Here is a 19,201-nt window from a genome sequence, read left to right as displayed (position 1 = left end):
CAGGTGAGGGAACGACTGGAATGACTATTTATAGGTGCTGTAAGTAATTACTGGCCGAGTGTTTTAGTATCAGAGGAATGAAACACTGACGTACACGAGTCCACATCCACAAGGTCAGTGGGGAAGCGTTCCTGTAACTCAGTACTATCCTATAGACAGCTAAATGGGAGTAATTAGGTATTTAATTATTTAATTATTATTATTTTATTTACGTTTGTCCATATACAGACCACATCAGCATTTTTGTGAGACCCAGAATGGCCGTAACCTAAGCCCTTCACTAACTTAAGCCCTTTACTAACCTAGCCCTTCATTAGTAATCACTAGTGAAGAAGTGTCCTAGAATTTAGGGGAGAGAGCCCTCTTAAGGTGGTCTGGGCAATTCTTAGAGAAATACAGAGACGAGGTGGAAACTTTCCCTTTAAGAAATGCAGTAGAAGGCAGTTACTCCTGCTCGGTTCTCTCTCTTCCACTGTGTGAGTATTCATTAAGCCTCATCGTGTAATGGAGGGTCTCTTGATTTCAGTGTTGGGAAGTTATTTAATACAAGCTCAAAAACTCACTAGAAGACACCAAATGATGTCATAGAACAATTTCCCTATAAACTGAATCGTCAAGATTATTTACAAGATCATCTTACATGAAGAAGGAAGATTTCCTGAAGAATAGAATAGTTTTATCGGAATAGAAAATAATAAATTATAACATTTTTATTTCTTAAAGAAGTCTTTGTTCATGACAACACAAACTATGTATTTATAAAATTCTATCATTTCTGTCCGTCACTACATACAGTATTCAGGTTTTATACACTGGTGGTGAGTCGAGTGAACCTGCTCTCTCAACTCTCAGAAATTCTCTGTTTTTCTTTATTATGAGTCTCAAAGGGTTAAAAAAAAAATCACCAAATCCAGTGACAGATTCATAAATAAGCGCTAAAGTCAAGTGCTGTTGTGGATTCTGAAAGAGTCTGTCTTCAGGACTGAAACACTGATGTTACGAAAATAGTTTTAAATCAACTTCAAATAAAACCTTCCAATGACCTGTTACCATTTCAGGTGTTGGCAGGAGCTGTTATAGTGTGACCTACAGAGACAGAAGAGTCTGTGCTTTGGAAGGGTCTTCAGTGGAGTTTGCTGGAAATTACTCACATCACAGTGATCTGAGTGTTAGAGAAGTATTCTGGTTTTATTTTCAGCGTGGTAAAGTCTTCCAGGACCTGAAGCAGGAAACACAGTTTACTAATCGAGTTGAATATGTGAAACAAGACAAAAGCAGCACTTTGAAAATGAAAAACCTGTCAAAGAAAGACTCTGGAAGATATCAACTTAGATTCCTTACTAATGATGGTAAAGGATTCACTGGTAGACGTGGAGTGATTCTGAGTGTTACAGGTAATGTCCTACACTGAACTGTCTCTAGTTCTGGTCTCTCTGTATCGATGTAAATCTGTTAAATCACTTTCCTTTATTTTTTGCACATTCAGATCTGCAGGCAAGAGCGAGTCGCTCTGCAGTGGCATCAGAAGGACAGACTACAGTAAAGCTGAGCTGCATCACCTCCTGCACTCTGTCTAACAACCACACTTACATGTGGTACAGGAACGGACAGCCTGTTACTGACAAACTCACCAAACGCAACAAGCTCTACCTGAACTCCAGTGAAGATGCAGGAAACTACTCCTGTGCTGTGAGAGGACGTGAGGATCTCCGCTCTCCTGAACTAACTGTAACATGTGAGCCACAAAACTCAGTCATTATATTAATGTATAGGGTTGTGATAGCTCAGGTTCAATCCTCAGCACTGACAGAGAGCAGGTTTTATACTTGGGTTGGATTTTATGTCACTTTGGATTAAAGTATCAGCCAAATAAATAAATGTGTTGTTATAGAAAAGTAATCAACTTCAAGATGGTAACAGACTCTTTGAATCGGCCACATCACACCACCCCACCGTTGATTAACGACACACGCCCTCGAGTGTTTTATTCCTTATTTAAATGAGTAACACTTTACTGGTATTTTATTGAAGTGCTGTATAAAGACTACACAGGTTAGTAAAAAGTCATTATACTGGAATGAAGGTTTTTTACGTGCTCAGTAGCATTTCATTTCTGCGTTTAGAAAAAATCATTTATTGGTCAAAAAGTAACAGTATCCTCTCTGACAGTAACAGTTGCTCTGTACATGTGCTAAAAGATTTCTCAGGTGATGAGGAGAGCTCAGTGGAGGTGTGGAAGCTGTATGCTCTATGGGGAACTGCTGCACTCGTTCCTGCTCTGCTTCTCTCTCTTCTTACTGCCGTTCTGTGCATGAAGTGAGCGACTGAATTCTTTCATCATTACAGTGAATCTGTACCGTAAACTTAATCCAGTGTTTATAATTAGCTGAGTGAAGCAGGAACGGATTGAACAGCCATGTTTTTATGTCGTTTGTGTGAATAGGAGGAAGAGAGGAGCAGAGAGAGACACAGACATTCAGGTACTGAGGGAACTTTTCACTTTACGTCTTTATCTTCATCAAGTTCCACATAAAGTTCCTATAAATGTGTTATTGAATAAATACTGAAGACGTTTTCTCTTCATTTCTCTCAGAGTGTTCCAAAGCCTGGAGATGACACATACACAGCACTGAACCGCATGAATACGTCCCCGGATTATGACACTCTGCAAGTACGTATATAGTCTTTGTTTGAGTGTGTGTGTGTATGTGTGTGTGTGTGTGTGTGTGTGTGTGTGTGTGTGTGTGTGTGTGTGTGTTTAGTTGTCTAAACACTTATTTCCCTCCTAGAACGTTCAGGACTCTGCCAGTGACACTTACACAACTCTGAACCCTGCAACCATGTCCTCTGATTATGATACGCTGAGGGTAAGTCTGTAGTGTGTGTGTGTGTGTGTGTGTGTGAGAGAGAGAGAGAGAGAGAGAGAGAGAGAGGCATCCAGGATTTAGGAGAAGTTTGATGTTCCATATGCAGAAGATTAATGACGTCCACACACAAAGTCAACAATCCAAAAATCAGAAACGCCAGGCGAGAAACATCACACACAATCAGCGCCAATCCAAACCGGAGGAAGTCAAAATCCTGTACATGACGAGACCAACAATAGGTCAAAGCCTCAGAACTGACATACAGTGAATGAGGCGAGACTTTACATCGTGCCTCATTATGAACCTCTGACGAATGTTGTGTGTAAATATTTACATAAGTCAAATCCAAGTAAACATTTATTTCATATTCACAAATAAATAAAGCTATTTTTTGCACTCGTGTGTATTTTGACGAAGGTGAACCACCTGTAGCACGCAAAGCACTTTCCCGACACAGCTCATTTACATATAGTAACGCCCACAAACCTCCATAAAAGGTAAAGCACACAGAGATCTGGAAGTGCGAAATGACAATAAAACAGCTAAGGGTTTATATCTCTACACACACAGAGCAGCGTCCTCCTTCTATACAGCAACATTACTTTCATCTTAACTCAGGGTCTGGTCTGATTTGTCTTCAGTTATGGATTTGTGTTGGCTTGCTTTCTTTAATTCTTTTTTTCTTTAAATAATTAATATGTTCACAAATATGAATCAACTGGTTTCCACGAAATCTTCTTTAAATTAGTGTGTAATTAAAATACAGGGTTTTAGCTGATCTGGAATCTTACTCTCTGACCTAGTGATCGAGAACGAGGAGAAGTTTTTGAGAGAGATTACAAAGCACTTCTGTAAATCGCTCTGGATAAGGGCTTCTGATAAATAATTCAAATTTATATATTATATATTTATATACATAATCCGTATATAAAAGTGTAATAATCCATGACAGTTATATGGTTTGAAGTCGATTGAGCGTGACATTAGTTTGTTATTTTTTGTGAGTAAATTGTGATGTCATAGTGTATAATGTGATGATGTGTGTGTGTTGATGATTTTTTTCAGGGTGTGGCTCCTCGACTCAGTGAGGAGAAGTACTCCAGAACTGCAGAATGAGAACGGACAGTTGAGTTTGGTTAGTGACTTTATATTCAGCATCATGAACAGCACAGGAAGGTGCTCAGGGTGAGAGTTTTAGGATTAGAGTTGAGGATTAGAGTTAAACGGCATTAAGACGTCACAGCAAACTAAAGTCTGTCTTAAGTAAGTGTCATTCGTTTATGTTATTCAAGCAGCTCCTTTAGATTCTCAGGTGTCTTTCTGTACATTATAGATATGCTCCGCACTTATATAGCGCTTTTTATAATCTTAGCAGTTCTCCACTGTTTCTCATTCACACACACACACACACACACCAGAGCTGCCACGCAAGGCGCTAGCCAGCCATCCGGTGCAACTTGGGGTTCAGTGTCTCGCCCAAGGACACTTCGTCATGGGGAGTCATGTGGGCCAGGAATCGAACCTCCAACCCTACGATTAGTGAACAACCCGCTCTTATATATTTTATAATACAGAGCTTTTCCCTTCACTCTTGACTGACCTCTGTTAATCTCTGTTCATGCTAACATCGGATTTAATCACTTAAATATTAATGAATCAGTCAATTCTGATCTGATCCTTAAATTTCTTGTAACTTTCTTTTTTATTCATTTAGCGAAACATTTCTACAACTTTCTTTTCTGTCATCTGATCCAGTATTTGTCATTTTCATGTGTTGTAAACTGCAGTGAAAAGCTGGATAATGATGATGATCATTAATAATGATGTAAGGAACAAAAGCTTCCATCGAGATGAATTCTGCTATGTCTGATCCGTTACTGTCCAATGTTTCAAATGTTTTTATGTACAAAATTACAAAATTAACATTGTCCTTATGAGCTTTTACATGGCTGAACGCTGCACACCGATTCAAAACCATAGTAAACTTTTACACAACTTAAACACGCAGTAGAAAACGTTTTACATGATGTATAGAGCAGGTAGATCAGGGTCATCTGTTAATCAATCACGAAGGTCTTCAACAGTAAAACCAGTAAAACATCTGTTCATATTTTATTTCTAAAATGAAGTTTAATATTGACCTGGATAAATAAGTACTGCGTGACTGTTTGAGTGAAAATAGGATTAACGTACTGTACGTTACGTACAATCATTGTTGTTTGCCACCAAATAATGAACAATAAACACTGAATGGCCATTTGATTGAAACTAAAGCGTGGTGTCGGTCTTTTGCACAGTGCTGTACATGCGTAAAGCGTTCACAGGGCAGCACAAATGCAGTCTTCTGGGCTCTGAATCTGACAGAAGAGGACAGAAGGACAGCTGCTCAAACACCAGTGAACCGTAGTTCATGTTCCAAACCTTACACAGGCCACATTAGGGCACAATTTTACATTACTTACATTATATGGCACAGACTTGGCATGGGGATCACCCACAATGCTTTGCTGATGGTTGATGGTTTTGATTTTGCTGCAAAGAGAAGCGCTGTTCTGGAACTGATGTCCACTGACTCTAGGGGTCAAACAGGGAACCACATAGTGCCAGGGCTAAATCCAGTGAGGAGGCCATCGCTTAGGAGTAAGCCTCGGAGGATACTCACACTTCATTATGCATGAGGATGAGCCCTTCATTTTATTATTATTATTATTGTTGTTGTTGTTTAAGATTAATCTCTGTGTGATTTTGTAGCAAGGGTCTAGTGGACTGAAAATGTTTTTGGTTCATACTTGATTAAAATCCTACAAAAATATCCACACACTAATATTTTAAGTCTCTATTCTTTTTGAATTCCAATAAATCTGGAGTATGAGGGATTTTTAGTTATTTATTTTAATTTACTAAGTGACTTAGGACTGCACCTAGCTGTTTACCTTCACAACAAGGCTCTGCCACTGTGCTGGCCGGGTTAATAAATTGAAGAATGTGGAACACATGTTGGCGATCTTCACCCTGATGTGACGTCCATGCTCTTCGAGAAACTCAGCTCTGTGGGACGGGTTCACTCTCTCCGCCTCTGCCAGAACAAGAGAACAAGAAGCAAAGATTGCTCCTCCCGTGACTGCCGCTGTGGTGCTGAGAGACAGCTCCGTTTCAGCACCACCAATGTTTTGGACAGCCGGAGAGCGCGTGGCTGACTAAATTCTCTCGCAGGCTTTCAATGGAGAAGAACACCCAGTCTTCTATATCAGCAGGAAGCTGTCCTTGGCGGAGAGGAAATATGCTGCCATGGAGAGAGAGGCCCTGGCACTAAAGCGGGCCATCGGGGAGCTGCGCTACTACCTGGCAGGTCGACCCTTCACTCTGGTGACGGACCACGCACCACTGCAGTGGATGGCCAAGGCCAAGGACACCAATGCCAGGGTAACACGATGGTTCCTTACGCTGCAGGACTTCTCTTTCCAGGTTTAACACCGGGCAGGAGCCCGACGTAGGACTGCAGATAGCCTCTAATGACACGACGCTCTGTGGGCCAACACACATCGGCAGTGGGCTCGGAACTGAGCGGGGGTACTGTGACGACAGGCCGACAGCCGGCGCACAAAAGAGAAAGAACTCTCCTCCCGCGACTGTGCTAGGGTGCTGAAATGACAGCTCTGCTTTAGCACCACCAATGTTTTAGACAGCCGGAGAGTGCGTAGCCATGAGGCGGGGCCACGGACACACACACAGCTGGCGGCTAATTATCAGCGGGGCCGTCTAGCAGCCGGCGGGAGGGAATAAAAGGGCCCACCTCCTCTAGAAAAGAGAGAGAGGGTTCTCGAAACACAACTAGAGTTATGTTTGGACCGGTACAGCTCCCAGTCCATTGGCAGAAACATCCACTTGAACTATTAATCTCTGGGAGAAATCAGGACTTTGAAGCACTGGACTGTTACATAAGCTGTCCTTCAGCTGTTGAAATGCCCACTCAGCTTCCTCTGTCCAGGGCACTGGGTTTCGTACCAACTTTGTGGTGAGGTTGGTCAGGGGTACCGTGACACTAGAGAACTCGGGTAATCAGCTCACCGATTTCCTCCTTGGTGCACTGTTGTGGCCTTATCCAAAGAGCATACAGTCCCTTCAACCGATGATAAGTGGAAGTTTGTCCCGGTCCCGGTCTGACGGAAGCACTGTCGGTAGGTCTCTGCTGGAATGTCAAAAACCTCCCATTTCATTACACCTAGCACCAGCAATTCATAATTCATCCTAAAATTCACTCGTAACCACTGAAGGAATGCATGCCTCAAAATTTTTTAAGAGGGATTAAAAAAATAATGCTCACATACCAGACAAAGGGTTTAACATTACTTGACTCTCTCATCAGGCTTGGGGTCCAGCACTTGAAGAACATATAGTTCACTTTGCAGGATTAAAGCACAGGGGAGGGCTGGATGCCATTATATTCAACTTAGTGCAGTCCAGGGAAAAGAGAGGGGATATTACACTAAATCAGACAACAGCATAGAGACAGAGGGGGTGTGGTTCAGTGGATTTTGTGCTCTGCAGTGTGATAGCTCCTAGTGGTTCGAGGACAGTGTGACAATCTGTGGGTTTTATTCCCCTAGTTGAAAAGCCAGAACCTGTCATCCTTGCACGTTATCTTGTACCTCGCACACCGAGTCGCTGTGCCCTTAGACAGACCTGTGTATCCATGTTTGTAAAAAAAATAAACAAATAAATAAATAAATAATGTACAGGTCAGGTGATGTTAAACACGGCAGAAACAGGAATCAAAGTTATGAAACAAATTTGGTCACAACTGGAAGAACTAATGGGAGTTCAAAAGGCTTCATAACGTCACTAGTAAGCACTTGGAGCAAGGTTTCTTAAAGACTGAGTGAAAGTGTTTTAATAACACTCTGTTCCTGAACCAGATGTAAGTGGGGTTGTTAGACAGAGTGCAGGAGGTGATACAGCTCAGCTTTTACTCCAGTCTGATACTGTAACCTTCATATATGCAAGTATTAAACAAGGTTTGTTATTATTATTTTTTATCTATTTAATTAAAATGGACTTAAATTAATGTTTAATTATGTGTTATTACCTATGATGGACAGAGACAGAGTGAAGTTTAAAGTGAATTCTTATACACAGCATGAGAGTGGCCCTTGACCTGCACTGACACTACTGTCACACTGTAAGTGAGGCGTTTCCCCTCATCACCAGCAGAGGCAGCACACTCCTGAACTCTACAGCAACCTCTGACACTTTCGGGGCACTTCCTGATTTTCTGCTATATTAAACTCGCTGAGAGGACACACAAACACACAAATAGACACACACACACACACACGCACACACACACACACATACACACACGCACACACAAACATGCACACACGCACACAAACATGCACACTGACACACAAACACACAAACAAGATGTATTAAACACGCTATACTGTATGACTCATGCACTGACCAGCAAGAGCGTAACCACAGCGTAACCACTGCTGCTGCTGTCCTCAGTCACAAATAGCACTCCAGTCAAGAATGTGTGAAAATAACCATAGAAACAGAACTCAACTCTGAAACAGTTCATACTTCACACATCTGGGTTTACAGAATTAAGAGAATAAATAAACTCACACAGATAAAGAAGGTGCAGGATGTTATTATATTCTATAATATATCTGATATTTTACTCGTTTTCTTGTGTACAGAATCCCCAGTACAGCCCGAGAGACAGTGTTGTGTTCTTAAACTAAATAATGAAAGTGAATTAAAGTCTCAGCTAAATTAATAAAAGTATGAGAAATGTTATGTGGAGATGAATTTAAAGGGGAAAAGGCCTGGTGGAGAATGTAAAGCTCCACTCAGTGTGTATTTCAGCTCTTTTGTTGATGAGCTGCCCAATGCAGATGAAAAAAATGTCAATTATTATCATGTATAGTGTACAGGAGTGTGTGACTGCTGTGTTTTTTAATTCAATACTAAAATTGATAGTGTGTGTATAACGAGACTGTTTAAGTGAAGGTCACGCTCAGACAAAAAGGAAGGAAACAAACTTCTTTTTCATCTTCAGCTACTAACCCACCCACCCCCCATCACACACACACACACACACACACACACACACACACACACACACACACACACACACACACACACACACGCCCCGTGATCACACCACGGCACATTTCCACCAAGTTAGAACATTATTAAGAGGAGACCCGAGAGGACGTAAGAAAAAACTCTCTTTATGATTATGTTCACATTAGTAAATTTGTATATTACCGTAAATACGAATTTTAACAGAACATATATATTAATATACAACGAGCACACCTATGCATATTGATATCGATTGTGTTTATAGTGATCTCCCAGTTAAACAGTTAAATGATTGTGTTTTTCAGGGCTCTAAGTGGAACTATGGACGTTGGATCCAGAAAGCTGCTGCTGCTGATCCTGTTGTTGAATATTACAGGTAGGGTTGCTGTATTTGTTGAGTATTAAGATGAACCTGTCTCTGCTACATGGAATATGTTAGCTGTGGGCTTTTCCTAACAGGCCTAAACTAAACAACTCCAGATACAAAATGAATGGACATGAAAATCTCCTAATGTTGTAACAGATTCCAGGTTATCAAAAGGCCATAAACTGTGCTAAATGAGTATTTACTTCTGTGTGCTAGATCCAGCTTGCTTTATTTTCGAGATATTGTCGCTTGTTTAACAGCTTCATGCTGGTGGCAACATTAAACGCTAATGCTACAGTAGTGATGAATGTGTCGGCTGATCTGAGAACAGTTTTGCAGTTTATTTTGTAATGTTTCAGGCCAGGATGTGAACTGGGGAAGCTGCTCTTAGAGCAGAACAGTTTAAAGGCTCTTGTTCTCTCGAGTTTTATTAAAGTTGTTCAGTGAATTTAACAAAACTGATTGAAACAGTGGAACATGCAGTAATGTAAATCCACACAAAAGTGTTACTCTGAGTGTATGAGCTGATCCAACTTAGTTTTAGAGCAAACTGATTCTTTACCACTGATCTGAGACCAGATATAAAGCGCTCTCCACTAATATTGGCACCCTTGGTATATATAAGCAAAGAATGCTGTTTTTGTCTTTATTTTCTTAAACTTTTGATCTTTTGTTTAAAAAATTCACAAAAATTATCTGCTGTCATGGATATCAAACACTTGCAAACAAAACACAGGTTTATATATATATAAAAAAAAATAGTTAAATATAGTTGTGCAACAATTATTGCCACCCTTTTAGTCAATACTTTGTGCTAGCTCCCTTTCCCAAGATAACAGCTCTGAGTCTTCTCCTATAACGCCTGATGAGGTTGGAGAATACATGGTGAGGGATCTGAGACCGTTCCTCCATACAGAATCTCTCCAGATCCTTCACATTTCGAGGTCCATGCTGGTGGACTCTCCTCTGCAGTTCACCCCACAGGTTTTCTATGGGGTTCAGGTCAGGGGACTGGGATGGTCATGGCAGGACCTTGATTTTGTGGTCAGTAAAAGATTTCTGTGTTGATTTTGTTGTATGTTTTGGATCATTGTCCTGCTGGAAGATCCAACCACAGCCAATTTGAAGCTTTCTGGTGGAAGCAGTCAGGTTTTCATTTACTGTCTGTTGATATTTGATAGAGTCCATGATGCCATGTATCCTAACAAAATGTCCCAAGACATTAAAGAGCATGCACGCATGTGCTCACCATCCCCGGAGTTCTAATCTCCCACACCTGTCACTAATCACACACACACTCTCTCCACTAGTATTTAGAGAGTCATTCGCCAAATGTTCATTGTGAAGTATACGTTCAGTAGACTTGTTCTCTGCATTTCCAAGCCTTTCACATTCGTTTGCTATCTTTGTTATCTTGACCTCTTTTCCCGTTTACGACTGTGCTTTCTGCCTGTCCACTTGTGCTTTGTTTGTCCGATCGCCTGACCCTTGCTTGTTTAACGACTACGTCTTTGAAACTACCCTTTACTACGCAACCGCTTCTGCTTCTGGTCCAAGTCCGGTTCGTGACAGTGTTTACAATTGTTTGATATCCATGAGAGCAGAGTATTTTTGTGAAATCTTTGAATTTATCAAAAGGTTAAACAATAAAGACAATTTTAAACAGCCTTCTTTTCTCATATTTACCAAGGGTGCCAATATTAGTGGAGGGTACTGCACATTTATACATTTTACATATATGGCCTTTGGGAGACGCTTTTATCCAGAGCGACACATATATTTCATTTATACAACTGAGTAGTTAAGGGTTAACGACCTTGCTTAAGGGCCCAGTAGTGGCAGGTCGGCAGTGATAGGATTTGAAGGCACCTCCAGGTTGGGGGTTCAGAGTTTGCACACTCTCTCCATGCTTTGGTGGTTTCCTCTGGGTATTCGGGCACCAGGCTCCCTGCTACCCTGTGTAGGATAAACGGTACAGAAAATTGATGTATGGATGGATGTTAAGATTTATGTCTTGAGACAGACATCGAGACAAAGGAACATGAGGGTATAAATAGATGAACTGATCAAGGGTGGAAATAAGAACAGGTGTACACAAATTGAAGACATTCTTTACTAAAGAATCAAGCAGAACGAGCCACACTGGGAAATGCACTGTGCGCTGAGGGGAATCATGACAGAACCATCCTTAATGCATGGCTGAGGAGTGACAAATGTAAAACAAGATGTACAGGACCTCGTCGAAAGTCCACCATGAGGCAGGCATTGCCTGGGAAGAGCAACTTCCTGTACTAAGTTGGAGCAAAGAGCAAACATCTCCTTGCTCGTGTCAGGAGATGCACAACCTCAGAGAAGCCAGGAGGTGGAGCGACGTCCTCAGAGAAGCCAAGAAGTGCTGCCAAGACAACATCTTTGCTAAAGCCACGAGGTGAAGTGACATACACTGAGAAGCCTGAAGGAGGAGTCACCTCCTCAACAACAAGTGGAACACTGTCCTTCACAAAACTTGGAGGTCCGTGTCATCGGCCTTGGGAAGAACTGGACATGTGTTTTACGCTGGCCGCAGGACACTGCTGACGCACACTAATAATAAGAATGAAGGATTCTGAGTAGACTATAGTATGAATAGCTTATGTTGTTCAATATTGCTTTTATTTATAATTCACTGTTAGCTCATAAACACAAAGACTTTATTAACACTTTTATGTGCATGAACATCAATAGCATTGATCACTGTTTTTTTTTTTGTCCAGGTGTTTTAACTGTACTTGACATTTAAATACTTAATCAGGACTTTTAGCAATATTGAGAAATAGGTGTTGTAATGTGTAGTGTTAAAATTCTTCATTTAATCCTAAACAACAGCATCACAGAGACAGTGTAACAGACTGAACTCCACAATGATCAGAAAGCAGGCTGGACAAATCCAGAGAACAGTCAGAACTAGGCAGGAGTCAGAAACATGGCAAGGCATCCACAAAATAACAGCTCAGACCTTAGACAACAGGAGATCTCAGTAATGACAATGAGTATGAAAGTGTTTTATATAATCTGTGAAGAGGAAATGGCAATGACAAGTGAAGAAGTGTCCTAGAATTCAGGAGAGGGAGCCCTCTGGTGGTGGTGTGGGGTTTGATCCTGATCTCTGTATATGTGTGTGTGTGTGTGTGTGTGTGTGTGTGTGTGTGTGTGTGTGTGTGTGTGTGTGTGTGTGTGTGTGTGTGTGTGTGTGTAGCCTCTTCCCCTTTCTCCCCCAAAAGCATGATTATTTGTTATAAAGTTGTTTATTTTCCTATAACAGCACATGCCAGTGTTTTATTCCTGTGTGTCACTCCCTCACGTGTGTATTTCTTTTCTTTCTCTTTAGTTAATAACGTAATAAGACAAAACCTCCGCTTGTTATATTACTGAGAAACTACAATGCTGTGTCTGAAAACATCATCTTCAAAGTTCCAGCTTTACCTCTGACTATTACAAAGTGTGCACACTGATGACTTCTTCCAAAAATGATCAATAAATGTCCTGATCAACAGTTTCACTCATTTTATAGTGTGTTAATGTGGAGCGCCTGTGAGAGTTTTTATTAAAGAAACAATCACATATTAGAAGGAGTGCATTAATATAAACCTGATTTAGCTTACAGCTGGAGCTACTGTCAGAGCTGCTGTTAGAGAAAATGAACCAGATTCAAGGATCCAGCTGTGCTTGTGGTAAAAGTCTGATTAAAAGTCTGATCACAATAAGAAGCTTCTCTATTTCTTAAAGGAAACTGTGATCATTACAAATATGAAGCTGTTTTATTGTCTTTTAATATCTGATGTTAACAATTCAGTTTCAGTATCAGGTATCCAGCACGTGAAGGTGTCGTGCCATCCTGAGAAGATCTGTGCTCTGAGGGAGTCATCTGTGAACCTGACGTGCTCTTACTCAAATATCATCATCATCACTGGCTTCTGGTTCAGCCTAAAGGACAAAGCTAAATGGAGGAAGAAGGAACATCCAGAGGATTTAGCTTTAGACTCAGACTACGCAGGACGTGTGAGCTACACAGAGATGACAAACTTAGGCTCGACTCTTACAATAACAGACCTGAGAGAGAGAGACTCAGGGGAATATCGCCTCGTGTTCATTACGGATAAAGGAGAGAAATATCTGAGCTCAGCTGGAGTTACTCTAACAGTTACAGGTAACAGAGCAGCTAGTCTGTAATAACCTGTGCTGTTATACACGTCTGTGTTCAAACATTCACCTTTATCTTCATTTAGACCTGCAGGTGACCCACAACTCCACACAACAAACTCTCACCTGCCGCACTTCCTGTACTCTGACCTTTACTGTTCACTTGTATAACTGGCACAAGAATGGAAAAATCTTGGAGAAATACAGAGACAACATGAAAACATTCCCTTTAAGTAAAGCTGAAGAAGGCAGTTACTCCTGCTCTGTTGAAGGCTATGGTACTATTCTCTCTCTTCCAGTGTGTGAGTATTCATTTGGCTTCATGATGTAATGGAGGGTCTCTTGATTTCAGATTATCATTTCTATCTATCACTACACATTCAGGTTTTATAGACTGGTGGTGCGTCGAGTGAAGCTGCTCTCTCAACTCTCAGAAATTCTCTGTTTTTCTTTATTATAAGTGATCTAAAATAATCAGTCAAATCTAGTCTCTCTTCAGGACTGAAACACTGATGTTACCAAAATAGTTTTAAAATCAACTTCCAATAACCTGTTACCATTTCAGGTGTTGGCCGGAGCTGTTATAGTGTGACCTACAGAGACAAAAGTGTCTGTGCTTTGGAAGGGTCTTCAGTGGAGTTTGCTGGAAATTACTCACATCCCAGTGATCTGAGTGTTAGAGAAGTATTCTGGCATTATTTTCAGCCTGGTAAAGTCTTCCAGGACCTGAAGCAGGAAACACAGTTTACTAATCGAGTTGAATATGTGAACCAAGACAAAAGCAGCACTTTCAAAATGAAAAACCTGACAAAGAAAGACTCTGGAGAATATTGCCTTAGATTCCTTATCGATGGTGAAGGATTCTCTGGTAGACCTGGAGTGATTCTGAGTGTTACAGGTAATGTCCTACACTGAACTGTCTCTAGTTCTGGTCTCTCTGTATCGATGTAAATCTGTTAAATCACTTTCCTTTATTTTTTGCACATTCAGATCTGCAGGTAAGAGCGAGTCGCTCTGCAGTGGCATCAGAAGGACAGACTACAGTAACGCTGGGCTGCATCACCTCCTGCACTCTGTCTAACAACCCCACTTACATGTGGTACAGGAACGGACAGCCTGTTACTGACAAACTCACCAAACACAACAAGCTCTACCTGAACTCCAGTGAAGATGCAGGAAACTACTCCTGTGCTGTGAGAGGACGTGAGGATCTCCGCTCTCCTGAACTAACTGTGACATGTGAGCCACAAAACTCAGTCATTATATTAATGTATAGGGTTGTGATAGCTCAGGTTCAATCCTCAGCACTGACAGAGAGCAGCTTTTAGTCCTCAACTGCTCAGCTTTATGCTTGGATTGGATTTTTCTTCACTTGTATGTCACTGTGGATTAAAGTATCAGCCAAATAAGTAAATGTGAAAATCCAGAGGTGTTTGTGAGACACAATGCACAGTGTAATCTTTTACACCACGCTGCTGTTGAATTCTCCATTCAGATTGTTCAGGTGTTGATTAATATTCTGTAACAGCAGTTCCAGCTGCAAAACAAATCCCAGGATTATATTAATGAACTCGTTCTGATTTCATGATCATTTCTATAGTAACAGCTCAGTCACAGGGGCTCCACGGAAACAGATTATTCAGAGTGTGTAATTGTTGATATGGTGAAGTTTTCGTCTTCAGGACAGAGACATTTGCGCTTTGTAGATTCCTGGTCACATGACAAGCTGACTTAATTTTATTAACGTCAAGTGAGATATAACACATGAGGCAGGTGAGGGAACGACTGGAATGACTATTTATAGGTGCTGTAAGTAATTACTGGCCGAGTGTTTTAGTATCAGAGGAATGAAACACTGACGTACACGAGTCCACATCCACAAGGTCAGTGGGGAAGCGTTCCTGTAACTCAGTACTATCCTATAGACATCTACATGGGAGTAATTAGGTATTTAATTATTTTATTATTATTATTTTATTTACGTTTGACCATACACAGACCACATCAGCATTTTTGTGAGACCCAGAATGGCCGTAACCTAAGCCCTTCACTAACTTAAGCCGTTCACTAACCTAGCCCTTCATTAGTAATCACTAGTGAAGAAGTGTCCTAGAATTTAGGGGAGAGAGCCCTCTTAAGGTGGTCTGGGCAATTCTTAGAGAAATACAGAGACGAGGTGGAAACTTTCCCTTTAAGAAATGCAGTAGAAGGCAGTTACTCCTGCTCGGTTCTCTCTCTTCCACTGTGTGAGTATTCATTAAGCCTCATCGTGTAATGGAGGGTCTCTTGATTTCAGTGTTGGGAAGTTCTTTAATACAAGCTCAAAAACTCACTAGAAGTCACCAAATGATGTCATAGAACAATTTCCCTATAAACTGAATCGTCAAGATTATTTACAAGATCATCTTACATGAAGAAGGAAGATTTCCTGAAGAATAGAATAGTTTTATCAGAATAGAAAATAATAAATTATAACATTTTTATTTCTTAAAGAAGTCTTTGTTCATGACAACACAAACTATGTATTTATAAAATACTATAATTTCTGTCCGTCACTACATACAGTACTCAGGTTTTATACACTGGTGGTGAGTCGAGTGAACCTGCTCTCTCAACTCTCAGAAATTCACTGTTTTTCTTTATTATGAGTCGCAAAGAATTTACAAAAAAAATCACCAAATCCAGTGACAGATTCATAAGTAAGCGCTAAAGTCTAGTGCTGTTGTGGATTCTGAAAGAGTCTGTCTTCAGGACTGGAACACTGATGTTACCAAAATAGTTTTAAATCAACTTCAAATAAAACCTTCCAATGACCTGTTACCATTTCAGGTGTTGGCAGGAGCTGTTGGAGTGTGACCTACAGAGACAAAAGAGTCTGTGCTGTGGAAGGGTCTTCAGTGGAGTTTGCTGGAAATTACTCACATCACAGTGATCTGAGTGTTAGAAAAGTATTCTGGCATTATATTCAGAGTGGTAAAGACTCCAAGAACCTGAAGCAGGAAACACAGTTTACTAATCGAGTTGAATATGTGAAACAAGACAAAAGCAGCACTTTGAAAATGAAAAACCTGACAAAGAAAGACTCTGGAGAATATCAACTTAAATTCTTTACTAATTATGGAAACAGATTCTCTGCTGAACCTGGAGTGATTCTGATTGTTACAGGTAATGTCCTATACTGAACTGTCTCTAGTTCTGGTCTCTCTGTATCGATGTAAATCTGTTAAATCACTTTCCTTTATTTTTTGCACATTCAGATCTGCAGGTAAGAGCGAGTTGCTCTGCAGTGGCATCAGAAGGACAGACTACAGTAACGCTGAGCTGCATCACCTCCTGCACTCTGTCTAACAACCCCACTTACATGTGGTACAAGAACGGACAGCCTGTTACTGACAAACTCACCAAACACATCAAGCTCTACCTGAACTCCAGTGAAGATGCAGGAAACTACTCCTGTGCTGTGAGAGGACGTGAGGATCTCCGCTCTCCTGAACTAACTGTGACATGTGAGCCACAAAACTCAGGTAGGTCGGGTTCAGTCTCAGCACTGCCTGAGAGCAGCTGTCAGTCCTCAACTGCTCAGCTTTATGCTTGGATTGGATTTTGAACACCACATGCCTTTTTGTGCTGCTCTACTCACATTAGCACAATATGTTAATAACAGCGGTGCAGAAATGTGATCAAACTGGCCTGCATTCAATCCAAATAGCAAAACAGCGTCATTAACTGGCAAATTATGCTTAGCACTGGCACACAAAATAGAGCCTCATCATGCTCATGATTTATTTCTGAAGGGTCAGTGAATTACACAGTGTTAAAGGTCATCATGGTGGGCCTGGCTGTCTTCCTGGCAGTAACACTCCTCTCAGGAGCTTTGTGGATGTGGTATGTAAAATGTACTGAACATGTTTTAAACATAATTTACACATAAATAATCATTTGCAACTAGCATGAACATGTGCTTGATGTTTCTCAGGAAGAGGAAGTCGAGCTCAGCTAATGGCCACAGCAGCACTGGTGAGAGTGGACAGGTGAGTGTGGATGAAAGGACGGACTGTTTGATCATGTGACATGTTCATATATGAACTTTATTCTGTTCTCCCTTTCAGCGTCACTCTCCTGCTGTTTATGAAAATGTTTCAGCCTCAGACCGCAGTGGAAGAGTCGCCTCAGATGATCAGGATGACGTTCACTATGCCAGTGTTGTCTTTAAAAACTCCCACACACAGGAAGTGTCTCCGTCACCCAGACGTCGTCCAGACACCACAGAGTATGAGGATGTTCAGTACGCTGCTGTGAACGTTAGCAGGAGCACTGCTGCCATCCAGTGAGCAGATCATTATCATTACACCAACACTCACTGTGCTTCATTAAGTTCATTAAGTGACTGATTAGAAATGTAAGACATTACACTATTCTAGTCTTTAGATCACCTCTTTTTGTTCCACAGGCTTGTAGCAGACGAAGCAGCTGATGATCCGTCTCAGCTCTACAGCAAGATCCAGAAACTCCCCACTTCAGCAGTGTAGCCCATCATTAGTCCTGTGGCCTGGGATCTAAAAGCTAAAGAGTTAGCACTTCAGGTTCCTGGAAAAAAGCTGAGAGAGATGTGATAGTTCTGTCCTGTATCTCTGTTTTAACCCTCAACACTGCTTCCAAATCTAACAGGAGAAGAGGGACGGCTTCAACGTTTTATTAGAGTAGAGCTAGCAGTATTATTGCTTCATCGTGTATTGTAGAGCTCTTATAATATTGTATACTCTTTGACCTTAAACATATATGTGTGTGTACAGTGGATATAAAAAGTCTAGGGTTAAAATGGCAGGTTTTGTCTGTGTTCACACTGAACTAATCACATCTCATGTTCAATAGTAATTATCATAAAGCTGCCATCAATGAAATTATTCTGATTAACCCCAATTAAAAACCAGCTGTTTCATTTTTTTTACCTATGAACATGTTTAGTTTTTTCATCATTCAGTTTTTTGTTGGTCATTTACATGACTAATGCTGCGTAGTTTGCTGATGATTTATTCAGAAATAAAATGTTCTGTAAATAACCAGTTTTTATCCTTAGCTACAATTTGACTTGCTGAATAATAAACTATGCTAGCTAGTGGAATTGATGCTAGTGTAAACTGGTATTAGCAAAGAAAACCCGCTAACTTAGTTACACATATCTAGCTTCATGTTGGCAAACCAGTGAAACTTACCTCATCATGCTTTTTCAAATTACATGGAGTTCCTGCTTTCTAGAGAGGCAAAAGAGACGCTTTTAAATGGTACAGAATGTCTATGTAAGGAAGATTTTATTATCAAAAAGAATAAAAAAAATATCTTTTTAAAAGTTGACTCCAGACTGGAAGCTTCACAGAGTGATCAGTTCAACATGTTTGTCTAAAACAGTGGCCCTCAAAGTGGGGTCCGGGGATTCTCAGGGGTCTGTGAAGTATAATCAAGGGTCAGATTTTATTTATTTATTTATTTACCTTTTAAAATCACAAGCAAACAAAAGAAAAATGAGGCCGTTATATTTATTCTTAAGTTCCTGTTGCTTTTATCCTCATTAACTGGTCACTTGAATTGAATGTATTTAATCCAACCCTCAATCCAACCCCAACTGATAGATCTGTAAATAATGTCAGATCGAATCTAATGACAACTTTAATAAAAATCTGTTCTGTTCCTTAAC

The 19,201-nt window shown here is 40.6% G+C and overlaps 2 protein-coding genes across 2 annotated transcripts; both read left to right on the top strand.

Annotated features, from left to right (window-relative positions):
- Nucleotides 1–1,064: 1,064 nt before the first annotated feature.
- On the top strand, nucleotides 1,065–5,508 carry LOC128629261 (uncharacterized). The gene is made up of 7 exons (XM_053676509.1): nucleotides 1,065–1,394; nucleotides 1,487–1,735; nucleotides 2,199–2,316; nucleotides 2,444–2,480; nucleotides 2,594–2,671; nucleotides 2,790–2,867; nucleotides 3,933–5,508. The coding sequence occupies exons 1-7, from the start codon at nucleotides 1,289–1,291 to the stop codon at nucleotides 3,981–3,983; spliced, it is 717 nt and encodes a 238-aa protein (XP_053532484.1). The 5' UTR covers nucleotides 1,065–1,288; the 3' UTR covers nucleotides 3,984–5,508.
- Nucleotides 5,509–9,087: 3,579 nt separating this feature from the next.
- LOC108261827 (sialoadhesin-like) lies at nucleotides 9,088–19,201 on the top strand. The gene is made up of 10 exons (XM_053676447.1): nucleotides 9,088–9,339; nucleotides 13,163–13,516; nucleotides 13,596–13,811; nucleotides 14,075–14,407; nucleotides 14,500–14,748; nucleotides 16,339–16,674; nucleotides 16,767–17,394; nucleotides 17,486–17,540; nucleotides 17,619–17,836; nucleotides 17,960–19,201. Exons 1-7 carry the CDS (start codon nucleotides 9,252–9,254, stop codon nucleotides 17,114–17,116), a joined length of 1,926 nt encoding a protein of 641 aa, XP_053532422.1. The 5' UTR covers nucleotides 9,088–9,251; the 3' UTR covers nucleotides 17,117–17,394; nucleotides 17,486–17,540; nucleotides 17,619–17,836; nucleotides 17,960–19,201.

This window comes from Ictalurus punctatus, chromosome 27 (assembly GCF_001660625.3).
Source record: "Ictalurus punctatus breed USDA103 chromosome 27, Coco_2.0, whole genome shotgun sequence".
Lineage (NCBI taxonomy): Eukaryota > Metazoa > Chordata > Actinopteri > Siluriformes > Ictaluridae > Ictalurus > Ictalurus punctatus.
Note: the sequence above shows the minus strand (reverse complement) of the source record. Positions and strands in the feature narration are given on the sequence as shown.

Bases quoted from the DNA above. Each gene is read 5' to 3' on its own strand.
- LOC128629261 (XM_053676509.1), top strand. From the start codon at position 1,289: ATGAAAAACCTGTCAAAGAAAGACTCTGGAAGATATCAACTTAGATTC. The intron at 2,672-2,789 runs GTACGTATATAG...TTTCCCTCCTAG, and splicing joins CGGATTATGACACTCTGCAA to AACGTTCAGGACTCTGCCAG. The intron at 2,868-3,932 runs GTAAGTCTGTAG...GATTTTTTTCAG, and splicing joins CTGATTATGATACGCTGAGG to GGTGTGGCTCCTCGACTCAG.
- LOC108261827 (XM_053676447.1), top strand. From the start codon at position 9,252: ATGATTGTGTTTTTCAGGGCTCTAAGTGGAACTATGGACGTTGGATCC. The intron at 9,340-13,162 runs GTAGGGTTGCTG...TTAACAATTCAG, and splicing joins CCTGTTGTTGAATATTACAG to TTTCAGTATCAGGTATCCAG. The intron at 14,408-14,499 runs GTAATGTCCTAC...TTGCACATTCAG, and splicing joins AGTGATTCTGAGTGTTACAG to ATCTGCAGGTAAGAGCGAGT.